The following is a 14,904-nucleotide window of genomic DNA, read 5'->3' on the forward strand; positions in this document are numbered from 1 at the left end:
TTTTATCTGATTGCCATCTGATTTTTTTCCCTTTTGGGGCTAATTGGACCATGCCTTGTAAGGGTTTTTCGCCTTCCTCTGGATCAACAGGGATATGTGAGGGAGCAAGCTGGTGTTGTACTTTGTTTTCTGGTTGAACTCGATGGACGTATGTATTTTGTTAAAACAAATAACTATGTACAGTGGAGGAAATAATTATTTGACCCCTCACTGATTTTGTAAGTTTGTCCAATGACAAAGAAATGAAAAGTCTCAGAACAGTATCATTTCAATAGTAGGTTTATTTTAACAGTGGCAGATAGCACATCAAAAGGAAAATCGAAAAAATAACCTTAAATAAAAGATAGCAACTGATTTGCATTTCATTGAGTGAAATAAGTTTTTGAACCCTCTAACAATAAAAGACTTAATACTTAGTGGAAAAACCCTTGTTTGCAAGCACAGAGGTCAAACGTTTCTTGTAATTGATGACCAAGTTTGCACACATTTTAGGAGGAATGTTGGTCCACTCCTCTTTGCAGATCATCTCTAAATCCCTAAGGTTTCGAAGCTGTCTCTGTGCAACTCTGAGCTTGAGCTCCCTCCATAGGTTTTCTATTGGATTAAGGTCCGGAGACTGACTAGGCCACTCCATGACCTTAATGTGCTTCTTCTTGAGCCACTCCTTTGTTGCCTTTGCTGTATGTTTTGGGTCATTGTCGTGCTGGAACACCCATCCACGACCCATGTTAAGTTTCCTGGCAGAGGGAAGGAGGTTGTCGTTCAGGATTTCACGATACATGGCTCCGTCCATTTTCCCGTTAATGCGATTAAGTTGTCCTGTGCCCTTATCAGAAAAACACCCCCAAAGCAAAATGTTTCCACCCCCATGCTTGACGGTGGGGACGGTGTTTTGGGGGTCATAGGCAGCATTTTTCTTCCTCCAAACACAGCGAGTTGAGTTAATGCCAAAGAGCTCTATTTTGGTCTCATCAGACCACTGCACCTTCTCCCAGTCACTCACAGAATCATTCAGGTGTTCATTAGCAAACTTCAGACGGGCCTGCACATGTGCCTTCTTGAGCAGGGGGACCTTGCGAGCCCTGCAGGATTTTAATCCATTGCGGTGTAATGTGTTTCCAATGGTTTTCTTGGTGACTGTGGTCCCTGCTAATTTGAGGTCATTCACTAACTCCTCCCGTGTAGTTCTAGGATGCTTTTTCACCTTTCTCAGAACCATTGACACCCCACGAGGTGAGATCTTGCATGGAGCCCCAGAGCTAGGTCGATTGATGGTCATTTTGTGCTCCTTCCATTTTCGAACAATCGCACCAACAGTTGTCACCTTCTCTCCCAGATTCTTGCTAATGGTTTTGTAGCCAGTTCCAGCCTTGTGCAGGTCTACAATTTTGTCTCTGACATCCTTGGACAGCTCTTTGGTCTTTCCTATGTTGGAGAGTTTGGAGTCTGCTTGATTGATTGATTCTGTGGACAGGTGTCTTTTATACAGGTGACTAGTTAAGACAGGTGTCCTTAATGAGGGTGACTGAGTAGAAGTGTCTAACCACTCTGTGGGAGCCAGAACTCTTAATGGTTGGTAGGGGTTCAAAAACTTATTTCACTCAATGAAATGCAAATCAGTTGCTATCTTTTATTTAAGGTTATTTTTTCGATTTTCCTTTTGATGTGCTATCTGCCACTGTTAAAATAAACCTACCATTGAAATGATACTGTTCTGAGACTTTTCATTTCTTTGTAATTGGACAAACTTACAAAATCAGTGAGGGGTCAAATAATTATTTCCTCCACTGTAACTATGTAGTGCAAGGGTACTTTCACACTGTAGCCATTTCATTGCGCACCCTGAAAAATAGGATCGCAATGGTGATAAAATCGCATCACATTTTGCCGGTGCGTTGCATACAGTTCAAAGATTTATCATTGGACCGTATGCATGCCATTAGAATATATTGTCTTTTTTGCCACAACGCAACAGACCTACTTTTTTTGGTCCAGCAATGTCTGCTCCATATGCCTACCAAGCATGTGGAGCAAGTTGGTAGCCAATAGTTGAGCTAAAGAGGGGTGTAAATGTGTTAAAGGTATTGTTCTAAATGGCATGGTCTTGATTATATTCTTCTATCTCAACTATTAGCGAACAACCTGCTCCATATGCTTGGCAGGCAGTCTGATCGCGTCATACCTACATTGTCATCTCCAGTCTCCAACAGAGCAGGATCCTTTCTCTCTCATAGCTAGAGATGTAGCACGGCTAGTGTTTGTTACACGCGTAACCACCGAGTGACAGTTACATCACGAGCAGCAAGTAATGGTGATGACACATTTTGAAGTACTAGTTGTGCCCTTCAACGTGACTCGCACGCTAGTTTCAGGAGGGTGCGTGACGTGATTGGCACAGGGAGGAGTGTGGCATTTTAAAGAGAGACCGTAACTAAGGATTGAACTTCATCCCAATCAGTAGCCGATACCCCCTTTCCCATAAGAAATCTTTACCTTTTCCCAAAGTAATCATCAGGAAGCTCTGTATGGCGGATATTGTGGTGAAACCCTTCCCACAGTGTGACGTCAGAACCAGGGTGCTGACATCACACTGTGGGAGCCTTATTGCATTGTGGAAATAACATCTGTTAATACTATTTCTAATTGCCAAAAAATGCATCATCTCTTTTCAGACATCACCTGCCAGCAGTAAAGATGTCACCATGTGATAAATGTCAGAATGTAAATCAGGCAGAGGAAAGATTTTACAATGGGGAAACGCTGACTAAATCATTTATAAATATTTTTTGTAAAAATGCTGCTCCTCTCCAAATGGCAGCAAGCTTTCTTCCCACCATAGAACTGAGTAAGTGTCTGTGAGGAAGCAGGAAACAATTGTTGATCCCTCGCTGTCTTTATGTGCTGAACAGTTATCCTGGACTGGTGCTGTACAGTATAATGTTTGCACTTGTAATACTACTGCATGTTATAAGAACCAAAATGCTTGCAAATGCAGATTGGTGCCCACGCCGCTGTTTGTTTCATAGTCTGGTACAAAGCTAGCAAAAAAGCAACTTTATCTGAGTGGGATAGAGTAGCACATCAATCACTATTATCTGAATAATTTCTACTAAGATTGATTAATCCTTTTCCAGAATCAGCCATAATGTGCCGCTAGCTTTAATAGGTAACATTTAATTGATGTCTGTAGATTGTAGATGTAGATTCTATGAAACAGTGTGGCTAGCTGCTGTTATCCCTCCATCCCCATTACCTGTTGCAGAGATGAACTTGTTATAGTTCTCATAGACCAAGGTCTGCATGTCACTGTCCAAAGCTCGTATCTGACGAACCATGTCTGTTTCTACATCCATCAGCTCTGCCAAGGAGCTCTCTTTCCGTAACTGCAGATAAAGATATGCAAATATTAAAGCGTTTTGAAGAACTACCTTATCATGCATCATATACTCTGTATATTAAGTGTTAAAGCCACTCAAAATAAACATTTGGTTGGATGTTGGCAAGCAATCACTAGTTCATTTACAAAACAGGGAAATAAGTGCAGGGGCATACCAGCTGAACATCATATTCTTAAGTTGAAGGCAAGAGCCTATATGCAATTCACTTTTTCTCCTGAGTTTTCTCCTAGGTGATATTTTCACAACTTGTAATAAAATGCCTTTTAAGTCATCAACTAGCAATAAAATACTCGAAATCATTTGGATAGCACCTATACACTTACAACTTTTTCAATTGCAAGGTGCTGAAAAATTATTTATTTTAATTGTAAGAAGAAAAACTATCTCCTAGGTGAAAACTCAGGAGAAAAAGTAATTACATATGGGCCAAGGTGTTTTAGTGATTCAGCTGAATAAAAGAAGGTGTCCAATAGCAATAAAATATCTAAAAACTATTTAAAATTTGATGGTAAGTATTGGCTTACCTTTAGGCCTCTTTCACAGTGGGACGGTGCGTTTGATGCGACGTTAAGGTCGCATAACGTGCCCCTAATGCAACACATTGAAAGACTATGACTTGGACATTATAGTACATTCTTTAGCCCTGCGTTTGGTGCACCGTTTTCATCGCACAGTGATGGAACTAAAATGGCGCATGCGTTACATTAAAAAAAACAACAAAAAAAAACCATTACTGAGCATGTGCAACACACACAACGCAGCAGATGTATTGCTAAACGCACAGCATGCAGCACTTTCTAAATATTGCTACACGTTACACACAATGCAACGTGTGCACTGTGAATGTTGCACAGACTTAATATTGCTGTGCGTTAGTCCACATTAAAAATTTTCTAACGTGCGACTTTAACCTTCCTGGCGGTAAGCCCGAGCTGAGCTCGGGCTATGCCGCGCAGGAAGATATCTCAGCCCCTGGTGGGGCGATTTTCTTCATTTAAAATGCTGTACGCGCAGCTAGCACTTTGCTAGCTGCGCGTACAGCTTGATCGCCGCCGCTCTGCGGCGATCGCACGCAGCGGCGCAAGAGGGCCCCCCCCCGCCAGAGCCCTGCCCGGACCAATGAGTTCCGGGCAGCGCTATGGGCTGGATCGGAGGCGTCTGACGTCAGGACGTCGGCTGACGTCATTCCGATCGTCGCCATGGCGACAGGAGAAGCCAAACAGGGGAACGCGTTATATACGCGTTCCCCTGTTTGCTATTGATGCTGGCGACGATCGCACTAGAGGGACACATGCGCCCTCTAGTGGTGTTTCATGTACCTACCACTCTGGTAGCTTTACATGAAACAAAAAAAAAAAAACCAAAAAAAAAAGGATTTTTGCCTTTTCGGCAAAAACAATTAACCGCCAGGAAGGTTAACGTTGCACTGTGAAAGAGGACTTAAAGGGATACTGTAGGGGGGGTCAGGGGAAAATGAGTTGAACTTACCCGGGGCTTCTAACGGTCCCCCGCAGACATCCTGTGTTGGCGCAGCCACTCACCGATGCTCCGGCCCCGCCTCCGGTTCACTTCTGGAATTTCAGACTTTTTAAGTCAGAAAACCACTGCAAAAAAACGCAGATGTGAACCGGGCCATGATGCCCTGGGGGTTACAAATCCTCAGAAAAATAGCAACAAAACTAGGAGCCACAGAGATGGCGAAGAAACTGTGGGTGGCAGTCACAAGGCTGAAAAACCAACTACAAGTTATTTGCTGGCAAGTGGTGAATATAGGAGTCTCCAGTACGGAGTGGGTCCTTGTGAGTTCTCCTGATAAATTGCACTGCCAAAAAAAATAAATTGGATGGATGTAAAAATCCAGTAAACCGGACTGCTTATGAATAGGTATATGAGGAAAGTAGTCCAAAATGATAAAATAATTAAAACAAGTAATAATGCAAGCATAAAAGTACTAACCTCCAGGAACTAAACCAATTATTATTGGCTATTTTTTTGTGAAGCTTTTACTAAAAGTTTTTTTTTTCAATAAATGCTAATTATCCAGGAGGTATGAACTAAAAGGTTAGCACTCATTTTTGCTTCTTTTTATTTTTGTCACCTTTTGGCACATTCCTTACAGTCCTATTCACAAACCTAGACTGATTAAAAAGCAATCTGGTCACATGATTATATTTGTCTTGCTCTTTATTCAGAGGATGGCATCTAGATAACAGCACTACATATACACTAGCATATCCCTGCATCTATTTGAGCTAGGCACAAGGTCAATCACAACATTGCTGAGTTTTCTAAGCGGATGAGGAAGGCTCTGGCTCACATGGAACCAACCACTCGTTTTCAGATTCTCAGCTCCAATCATGTTTTGCAGTAACTCTGACATCACTGCACTAAACTCAGTAGCCATTACTTATTGCTGTCATAAATCTAGAGATCTGGAAAATGTAACAGTCAACATATAGGGGGAACCTTGATGGAATTAATATGTAGAGCTTTATCAGCCAAGGCAAGTAAGGCCTTTTGCATACAGGAGGCTAAAGCATGGTGGCATAGTGGTTATTTCTCTTGCCATTCCCCGGTTTGAATCCCAGCCAGGGCACTAACTGCACTGAGTTTGTATGTTCTCCCCACGTCTGTGTGGATTTCCTCTGGGCACTCCGGTTTCCTCCCACATCCCAAAAACATACAGATAAATTAATTGGCTTCCCCCTTTCAGTTTCGTCTGAGCGTGACAGCGCACAGACCTGACATGTTACGGCTTTTTGCCACCAGGTAACACCACTGTGTGTAAAGAACTGACGTGTAATGTTACAAATACTGCCATTCAGGTTCATTTTAATTGCACCAGAATGGTGCTCGTGGCCTGCAGTTGGGAGTATCAACTGCCCGACGAACAGGTAGTTTAACATCCCATGTGAAAGAGGCTTTAAAGTACCCCTAACCTTGTTTATAAATAAAATGAATTTAATGCTTTTTTTTTTTTTTATTAGCTGTGCTGTGACATAAGAGTCACAGCACCATACTTCCCCTTTAGTGCCTGTCCCCCGCTCTGCTCATCCATAATGCAGAGCTTGAAAATGGGCAGGGAGGAAGTGTGAGTACTTCCTCCTTTCTGCCCGTCATCAGGAACACCACCTCCACTCGCTGCTATTAGTTCCTATATGAACAGTGCGCTGTGTGCGGTCTAGAAGTAATTTACCTCAAAACGATAGTGTACTAATACAGCTATTAGTACACTATCATTGAGCTAAATTACCTCAAGACCACACAAGGCGCAGCTCCCCATCACACTGTACAGATAGGAACTTATAGCGGCGAGTGAGTGGGCGTTCCTGATAAAGGGAGGGAGGAGGGAGTAGGGAGTACTGACACTTCCTCCCCGCCCATCATTGACGTTCTGCTCCAGATGAAAATTTCAGCTGAGCACAATGGGGGATGCTAAAGGGGGAGGGAGGTGCTGTGAGTTATGTCACAACATTTAAAATACGAAATGTGCAACTGTTGTAAGAATTATTAATTTTTGATTCTGTATGTGATTTGGGCTTTTAACTGATTTGAGTAAGCTGCAGTTCCTCTTTATACCTGGCTAACTGGTGGTGGATTCTTCAGTGACCTTTTTGGTATGACAGATATCCACTTATGGCATTCTATAGGTACATCTACTACTGTATATTTGCTACTATAGGCACTGACACTAAGGCCGAGACATATTTTCCATGAACAGCTAAAAGCAGTGAATTAACCGCCTGTCGTCTGCTTCCATTCACCAGCTGGGCTCTTGCTAGCACACAGCATAGGCACCCCCAATGTAGTCGCAGCTGAGCACGACGGTTACCATGCTCATACGGGTCATGAGACAATTATTCACTGTGGGCTCCTTCACACTACAAAAGCTTTTCTAAGCGCTTTGTGATTTTAAAAGCTCTTGGTAATGTTATACTATGTGTGTGTTCACATTGGAGCAATGTGATTTTGTAAAAATCCCCCATAGCTTTGCATTAGCGAGAGCTTTTCAAATCACTAGCGCTTAAAAAGCTCTTGTAGTGTGAATCAGCCCTGATGGGTAACACTGTTTGTCAAACGCTTGTAGCCAGCAGCTGAACTGCTCGATAAATGAGCCGTTCAGCTGTCCTTTGAAAAGAGGCCTTACTAAAACTGTCCAGGGCTGGAGATCAATACAGAACGTAAATTAGGGCTGAAATTTCTTATAATAATGTTTATTAAGCAGGTCAGGTTTGCTGTATCACATATGTTCTTCAATGGTCATCACCAGCCTGGAGAACATTAGTAAATAACGCCCAATAATTTAGTAGAGACTATAAGTAACAGCCTTGAATGATGCATGTATGGCTAAATAAATCTACATATGCAACTGATGCATTTTTTCCCCCAATTAAAACTAAAGGTGGGTACTATCTGACAGTGCTACACAAGAAATGCATCAGATCAGATCAAAGATGCTCAAATTCAACCGCATTAAATACTTTTGCATCTTGTGTTGTTGTACATTCATACTCTGTGCATTAATTCCACGCTTATTTGCTCCAAAGATTCTAAATGAGAACTTGCACAAAAAAGGCTGCCAAACTTTAAAAGTGCACCATAATGATGCAAATAAAACGCCTATCAGGTTTTTAAAGGAAAGTGGTCTGTCAAGTTCTGCATAATTGTACATAAACAATAACAACAGTTTTTAGTAGAACAATTTGAAGTTGGCCAGATGTCATTGTTAAACAAGGCACACCATCCTCTGTGTACATATGGCGTGAGCAAGTGGAGTTACAATGGGATTTCGGAACCCGGAAGTAACACCTGTAACGCAATGACAATATCCCAGTGAAGATCTGCTGAGGTGACGTCACCTTGGTGAGGTATTGCTCCGGGCTGAAGTGAACGCCATCGATGTCTGTAGGATCCAGCAGCTTCTCGCTGCCCTTCCCCTCCTCCGTTATACCATAATAGAGCTTCAACATGCCGTGGGCTTTCCTTTTCCTTCCAGCCTCCTCTTCCTCCATAGTGGCCGGGGTTGCCATGTCCGTATACTGCACGCTAGGGCAGCACTACGCATGCGCGCCATCAGCTGTTTACTGCATATGCGCACTGTAGCGACGCTAGTCTGCTTCTGCGCAGTACAGGGATTTCACTGGGTTGTACATACTGTATTCATAACATAGCTTGTGTTACAAATAATTTTTTCATTTAGATGTAGAAAATGACTGCATCGCGTACAGTAAATGAATTCTTAATCACAAGGTGCAAGTCTACAGCTACAGATCTCAGCTGTAGCTTTTTGGAGGAGCAACTGAGCCTCTCTTGAATCATTATCCCGTGTCCTTTCCTCAGTTCAGACACTTTTATGTTTTAGCTCTAGAATTTAGTATGCTATTTAACTGTAAAGGTCAAAAAGTTATGTGCTTCATTAAATTCTTTATTATAGAGTGATCTAAAGTTTGAGTGGCCAGTGTTTTTATTTTCTTGCTCTACAACTCCCTTCTTTTTAGGGACAGGTAGAAAACCCTGTCCTCCTTTCAGGACTCATGTACAGATCAGTGTAAATATGTCTCCAAAGCTTTATTCCAGTCCTTTTCCTTTGGAACTTTTTTCTGACTTGCTATTGATAATAGGAAGAAAAATGAATGATAAGAATGCTGTGGCAGGGCCTGATGCACTAACCAGGAGTATATATTATCACAGCGCTGCATCAGTTGGGTGCTGGGATAAGCTGCTAATAGTAAGATATTAGTAATGTAAATAACCAATACTTTATTATGCCCTGCCCATCACCTATCCCGAGGCCCCTTTTACACTATGGCAAAAAATTGTAACACACATACAAATAAGAAGTATTTTTTTTCCAGAGTAAAATGAGCCATAAATGACTTTTCTCCTATGTTGCTGTCACTTACAGTAGGTAGTAGAAAGCTGACAGAAGCGACAGGTTTTGGACTAGTTCATCTTTTCATAGGGGATTCTCAGGGATTTATTTATTTTCAAAAGAACTTAGTGATTGGCAGTTGCTCTGTCCAACTGCCAAAAAACTGTGCAGCAAGCTAGGAAGCTGGCCAGCATAATTGTTTAAATCTTTTTTTAGGCCTGGTGCACTCCAAAACCCGCTAGCAGATCTGCAAAATGCTAGCAGATTTTGAAACGCTTTTTCTTTTTTTTCTGTAGCGTTTCAGCTAGCATTTTGCGGTTTTGTGAAGCGTTTTTGGTGTAGTAGATTTCATATATGGCCTATTGGGAGAAATTTGTTTTGGGGGGCCCTGAGAGCCCAGGTGCGGACCTGGTAATGTGGAAAAAATTTATAGATGACGCTTTTTTTGTGTGTGTGTGTGGGGGGGGGGGGGGGGGGGGAGGGAGAAGCTATTAACCTTTCTCACATGGTTGAATACTAATGAATACAATCTGACATTTACAAGTGAATATAGTAACACAGAGGTCAATTTTTTAGACTTAACAATTTTTATAGAAGGGGGAAGATTAAGACCAAAACCTTTTTTAAAAAAGTAGATACAAATAGCTACATATATCAAGATAGTTGCCATATGCTTAAATGGTTGTCCAACATTCCAAAAAGTCAATTTTTAAGAATTCGTAGGAACTGTTCGGAATTGACAGATTATAACTCTCAGGCCGAGACAATAAAGAAAAGATTTTTAGAGAGAAAATATGAGGGAAGTGCATTACAAAAAGTAGAGGAGGGAGTAAGAAAATGTGAGAGAGGGGATTTATTGAAACCGAAGATTAGACAACCGACCTCACCACCTCTCAGCATAAAAATGAAGTATACACAACAAGCTGGTAAAGTTAGGAAAATAGTTGGAAAATACTTGCATATATTACAGCAGGACAAGACACTCAATGGGATTCTATCAGAACAACCCAAATTTACGTTCAGTAGAGCTGCCAATGTTAAGAGTATCATTGCACCGACTGTTCCTTCAAAAGAGAGGATAGGGGGGAAGGGGGAGGGGAGATTTAAAAGATGCGGTTTCTGTAATGCATGTAAGAACACTAGACATATTGATCCTATCTGTAAATGTGCAACAGGTCAGGAGTTTAAAATTGTTGGCAACTTAAATTGTATGAGTATGGGTGTAATCTACATCATAGAATGTGGTTGTCCTAAACAGTATGTCGGTAGAACCAAAAGGAAGTTGGTATAGAATTGGGGAGCATATTAATAATATTAAAGGGGGGGATAGTAAGTATCCACTAGCTAAACATTTTAAAGATAAACATAGTGGCAGCCTTAATTCATTAAAATTTTATGCTATAAAAGTAGTTGAGAAAGAATGGAGAGGTGGCGATTATATTAAGAAAATGTCAAGAGAAGAAACAAAGTGGATATATACTCTGAATAGTCTGGCCCCCTGTGGATTGAATACTGATGTTGAATTATTTGCTTTTCAATAGCCCGCAGATACTAAATGTTGCAATAAGGTGATGAGTGGAGAAGGCGGAGTTACAGCTATAAAGGACGGAGGAAGATAGCCAATCAGGAAGGCCCTGATGAAGGTAGGCGTTTCCTGCCGAAACGTGTAGGCCCTGATTGGCGGACAAGTGAGGTGACGTCACCCGGAAGTTTCCCGTTCACGGAGAACATCACCGCCAACCACTAAGCGGCTCCGAGCTCCCAGACGTCTTCGGCCGGGACTAGAGAGCTCGTAGAGCTACGCTGAAAGACTCTCCCGAATTAGCTGATGTTGAAGAAATCCTCCAGAATTTCCACCGGAGGAGACGTGAGTCCTTAAAGAGGAGCTGTTAGGTATAAGGTCTCAGAGAAAATAAACACATATATCAGTAGCTAAAGATTGGCTGTACTTACATTACATATGCATTTCACTGCCCACGTTTGTACTTCACAGAATTTGTATATAGTATATGTAGAGATTGATGCTCCTGACAGCTCATGGCAGGTTCCATGTTTGTCTGTCTCCTATGAAGCCAAATGTGTCGTCATGTCCTGCCTGCTTCCTGATCACAGAAAAGCTCGTACTGAATAACACTAGTGTGCAGTGAATATTAATTAGCCATGTGGCTAGGAACAATAGCGGACTCCTGCAGTGTACTCTGCCCGGAGATTTTTCAGTGCTGTGCGCTGGACTGAGTTACAAGCTGCTGAAACTTGATCCTGTAACTTCTCCTTAGCAGCCGAGGGGAGGGCCCCAGAATGCTTTGCAGTATGGTATGCGGCTTGCGTCCTCTTAAGACCTTGGGTCTAACAGCTTTGCTGATAAGCACACATCAAATGAAAGAGAGATTTGTATCTTCACTATTGCCTTTTTGGCTTCCGTCTAAACTGTTTAACACAGGAGAATAGAGGTTTAAATTAGCTTCTGCAGCCTGACAGTTACTCTTTAAGTAATACGCTTTATGCGGAGCAGAATACTGCTATGAATTTAAATCTCTACGAACTGTCTACGATCATTAACTAACACATTGAGTGTACAAAGAGACCAATTGCATTACTGGAGTACAAAAGTTTGCTGGAATTTTATTGGGGGATTTTATTCAGCGTTTTTTAGCGGTTTAATAGCGTTTGAAGTTAATCTCTACAGACGTCTGGAATTGTATTGACATCAAAACGGACTGATATCTATGCCACTCTCTACTTGAAACAGGCCTGCAGTCTGCCACAATTTATAGCTGGGGTGGGGATCCCCCGGATTGATCACGGGCGGCATTAGGCTGGCTTTTCATAACGGGGATATATAACCATTTAGGCTGTGGATGTGACAATGTGTATGGAAGTTTGGAGTGGGGTGAGGTCAGCTGATCTCTGAGAATCAGTCTGGGAGACATTTTGTCATTATAAATTGATTGAATTGATTTTTAATAAAAACTTTGATACTTTTGGAAATTGAATGAATTAATCATTGAGGCGCAGATAGATTATCACTTCTCTTAGATTTCATATATTGTTACAGTAAAGCTGTTACTGAACAGCTTCTGTAACAAAAACGCCTGCAAAACCGATCTGAACTGCCGTTTTTCAGAGTGGTTTGCGTTTTTTCTATTCTTTACATTGGAGGCAGAAACGCCTCCGCAATCCAAAATCTGCAGCAGCCCGGGAGTATGCGTTTCTGCTAAACGCCTCCCGCTCTGGTGTGCACCAGCCCATTGAAATACATTAACCAAGCGTTTCCACATCCGCAAGCGGATCGAAAAACGCTGCCGAACCGCTCTGGTGTGCACTAGGCCTCAGGGAATATCTTTATAAAGAATAAAAGCCTTGCTAAGAATCCCCTATGAAGAGATGGACTAACCCAAAACCTGTCACGTCTATCAGATTTATACATCCTACTCTAAGTGACTGCAACATAGGAGAAAAGTAACTTATGGCTCATTTTACTCTGGGAAAAAAACTTATTTGTTTGTTTATGTTTGCACATATTTTACATTTTACAATTTTTCGCCATAGTGCCCCTTTAATCAGTTGCTCTCAGTTATAACTGAAAGAAAACTGATTTTCAAAGTAAAGCCTATGTTTTCCTATGACATAATAATGCATACCAACGCATTAAGTGTAAAAGGGCCCTAACCCTCCGGTTTAAATGCCTAACATCCCCTGGTGGTGATTAACTCTAACCAACAACCCCCCACCCCTAATCTCCCCCATAAGTACCTAAAAATAGGACCCCCTTGTCACGGAACAGCTGTGAGAGACGCCCAGTCGGCCAAAACGCAATTGCGGTCGGTTTGCGACACAAATCATTAAACCGAGATGTGATATCTCCCTCTGACTAGGAACAGCTGGGAGGTTTGGTCTTAGCTGAGAGAATCCCTGTAGAAGGCCTGGAGGGAAGTGTTAATTAGCTTGGACAATGCCTGTGTCCAAGAAGAATGTTTACTTTTAATTACCTCAGGGAGATGTCCATAGTCACCATTTGGTGAGCCAGCAAAGGACACTTCCCTCACAGCAGGTCTATTCAAAACCTGCTTTCCCACAGACTGCATGGCACTAATGGAGGGCAGATCTGAATGCATGTGCTGGAGGATTTCTTGACGGTATATGGAGACCGTGTATCGCACAGCTATGAAATTCATATAGCCTTATTCGTTAAAGTCTGCCCAACGTGCTGATATAACATTCATGGCAATATCTCGTCCAGTTATTGCGGTATGAATCTTCTCAGTAACCTGACCCACTGCCTAGTCACGTCTAATATCATATGAATCTGTATTTTCCGACAAGTATGAATCTGCTATCCACCTAAATATGACATGTATCGTTTATGAGTTACGGCATTTTATAAGTTTAAGCCTAAATCTCTCCCCAAGGACTTGAACTGTGGTTGGTTGGTAATGCAGTGGGGGCAGGCACGGCCACACCCCCGAGCCAGCTTCATCAAAAGCACATTGCCAGCAGGCGGACCTCAGTCCTCCAAATTCCATCTGTATGAGAGCCTGTCTGCTGCTAGCCAGAGGACACGTGGTTAGCGGCCATCTTGTTTGGACTTTGCTCTGAAACAAAAGAACTTTGCTACTAACTAAACTGAATTGAAACTGAACTTTACAAGTTTTCCCACAAAAGGACATCTTTCCACGAAACCTAAGTATTTTATCATTTTCTTTTCATACTGCGCTACTAATGTCTCAATACTTGTTGATTTTAATGATTGTCTGTATATATTAATTATTTATATTGCATTAATAAACCGACGCTATCGTCAGTTGTTTGCTAAGCTACCCTATTATTCAGCTTTACAGAGACTGAACCCAGACTTCTGGAGAGACGCTACTTTTGTTGCTAGCTAGACAGAATAGAGTATGTTTAACCGTTTTTATTTGTAGATCTAGGCAGCCAGTCAGTGAGTTCCTCTGTCTCAGAAAACAGAGGTGGTGGCAGTTATACCCTGAAATAGTGTGTAATTCGTAATTACCGTAACCCACAGGCTCCCTTCAGGTCGGTCTGCTGCCAAATTCCGATGGTTTCTGTGCATCAAATGCGACCACAGCTTGCATGGTCGGTGTGCTGAAACAGATTGGAAGGCAATTTGCGTTCCGGCTGAGAGGGGTCCTGTGACACCCCTATCTTATGCCCAACACTAACCACCCTGTGAGTGCCTTAACTTAACCCCCCATCTCCAACACCTTCAAAAGTGCCTAATGTACAATTCAGGCATCCAAACTACTCTAGCTAGTCATCTATGATCAGTTTCAACCATTAACTACCTTAAGACCGCTCCACGCCCATGGGCGTGGCCACGGCGGCAGCCCCAGGACCACCTAACGCCAATTGGCGTCAAGTCCTGGGGCTGCAGTTTGCAGATCGCACACATCTCCTGCTTGGGGGGTGGAGCTCCGCCCCGCCTTCAGTCTCAGAGCAGCAATCGCAAACTCAGAAGACTGTTAGACGGTGTAATCACCATCTATTTACATGTACAGCGCTGCAATCGGCCACACGGCTGTCCCCTCCATAGGCTGGGCAGTGATTGGCTGTCATAGACTGAAGCCTATGACAGCTGATCACCCTGATTGGCTGGTGGGGGGAGGGAAAGAGGAA

At 42.4% G+C, this 14,904-nt stretch overlaps 1 protein-coding gene across 1 annotated transcript in view; it reads right to left on the minus strand.

The window, feature by feature from the left end:
- Positions 1-8,466, minus strand: part of VPS51 (VPS51 subunit of GARP complex) — a 40,120-nt gene extending 31,654 nt beyond the window's left edge. Inside the window, 2 exon segments of the mRNA XM_068259957.1 lie at positions 3,254-3,383; positions 8,258-8,466. Of these exon segments, the coding sequence (XP_068116058.1) occupies positions 3,254-3,383; positions 8,258-8,428 (301 nt within the window). The 5' untranslated portion in view covers positions 8,429-8,466.
- Between the last annotated feature and the right edge of the window lie 6,438 nt (positions 8,467-14,904).

This window comes from Hyperolius riggenbachi, chromosome 11 (genome assembly GCF_040937935.1).
Source record: "Hyperolius riggenbachi isolate aHypRig1 chromosome 11, aHypRig1.pri, whole genome shotgun sequence".
Lineage (NCBI taxonomy): Eukaryota > Metazoa > Chordata > Amphibia > Anura > Hyperoliidae > Hyperolius > Hyperolius riggenbachi.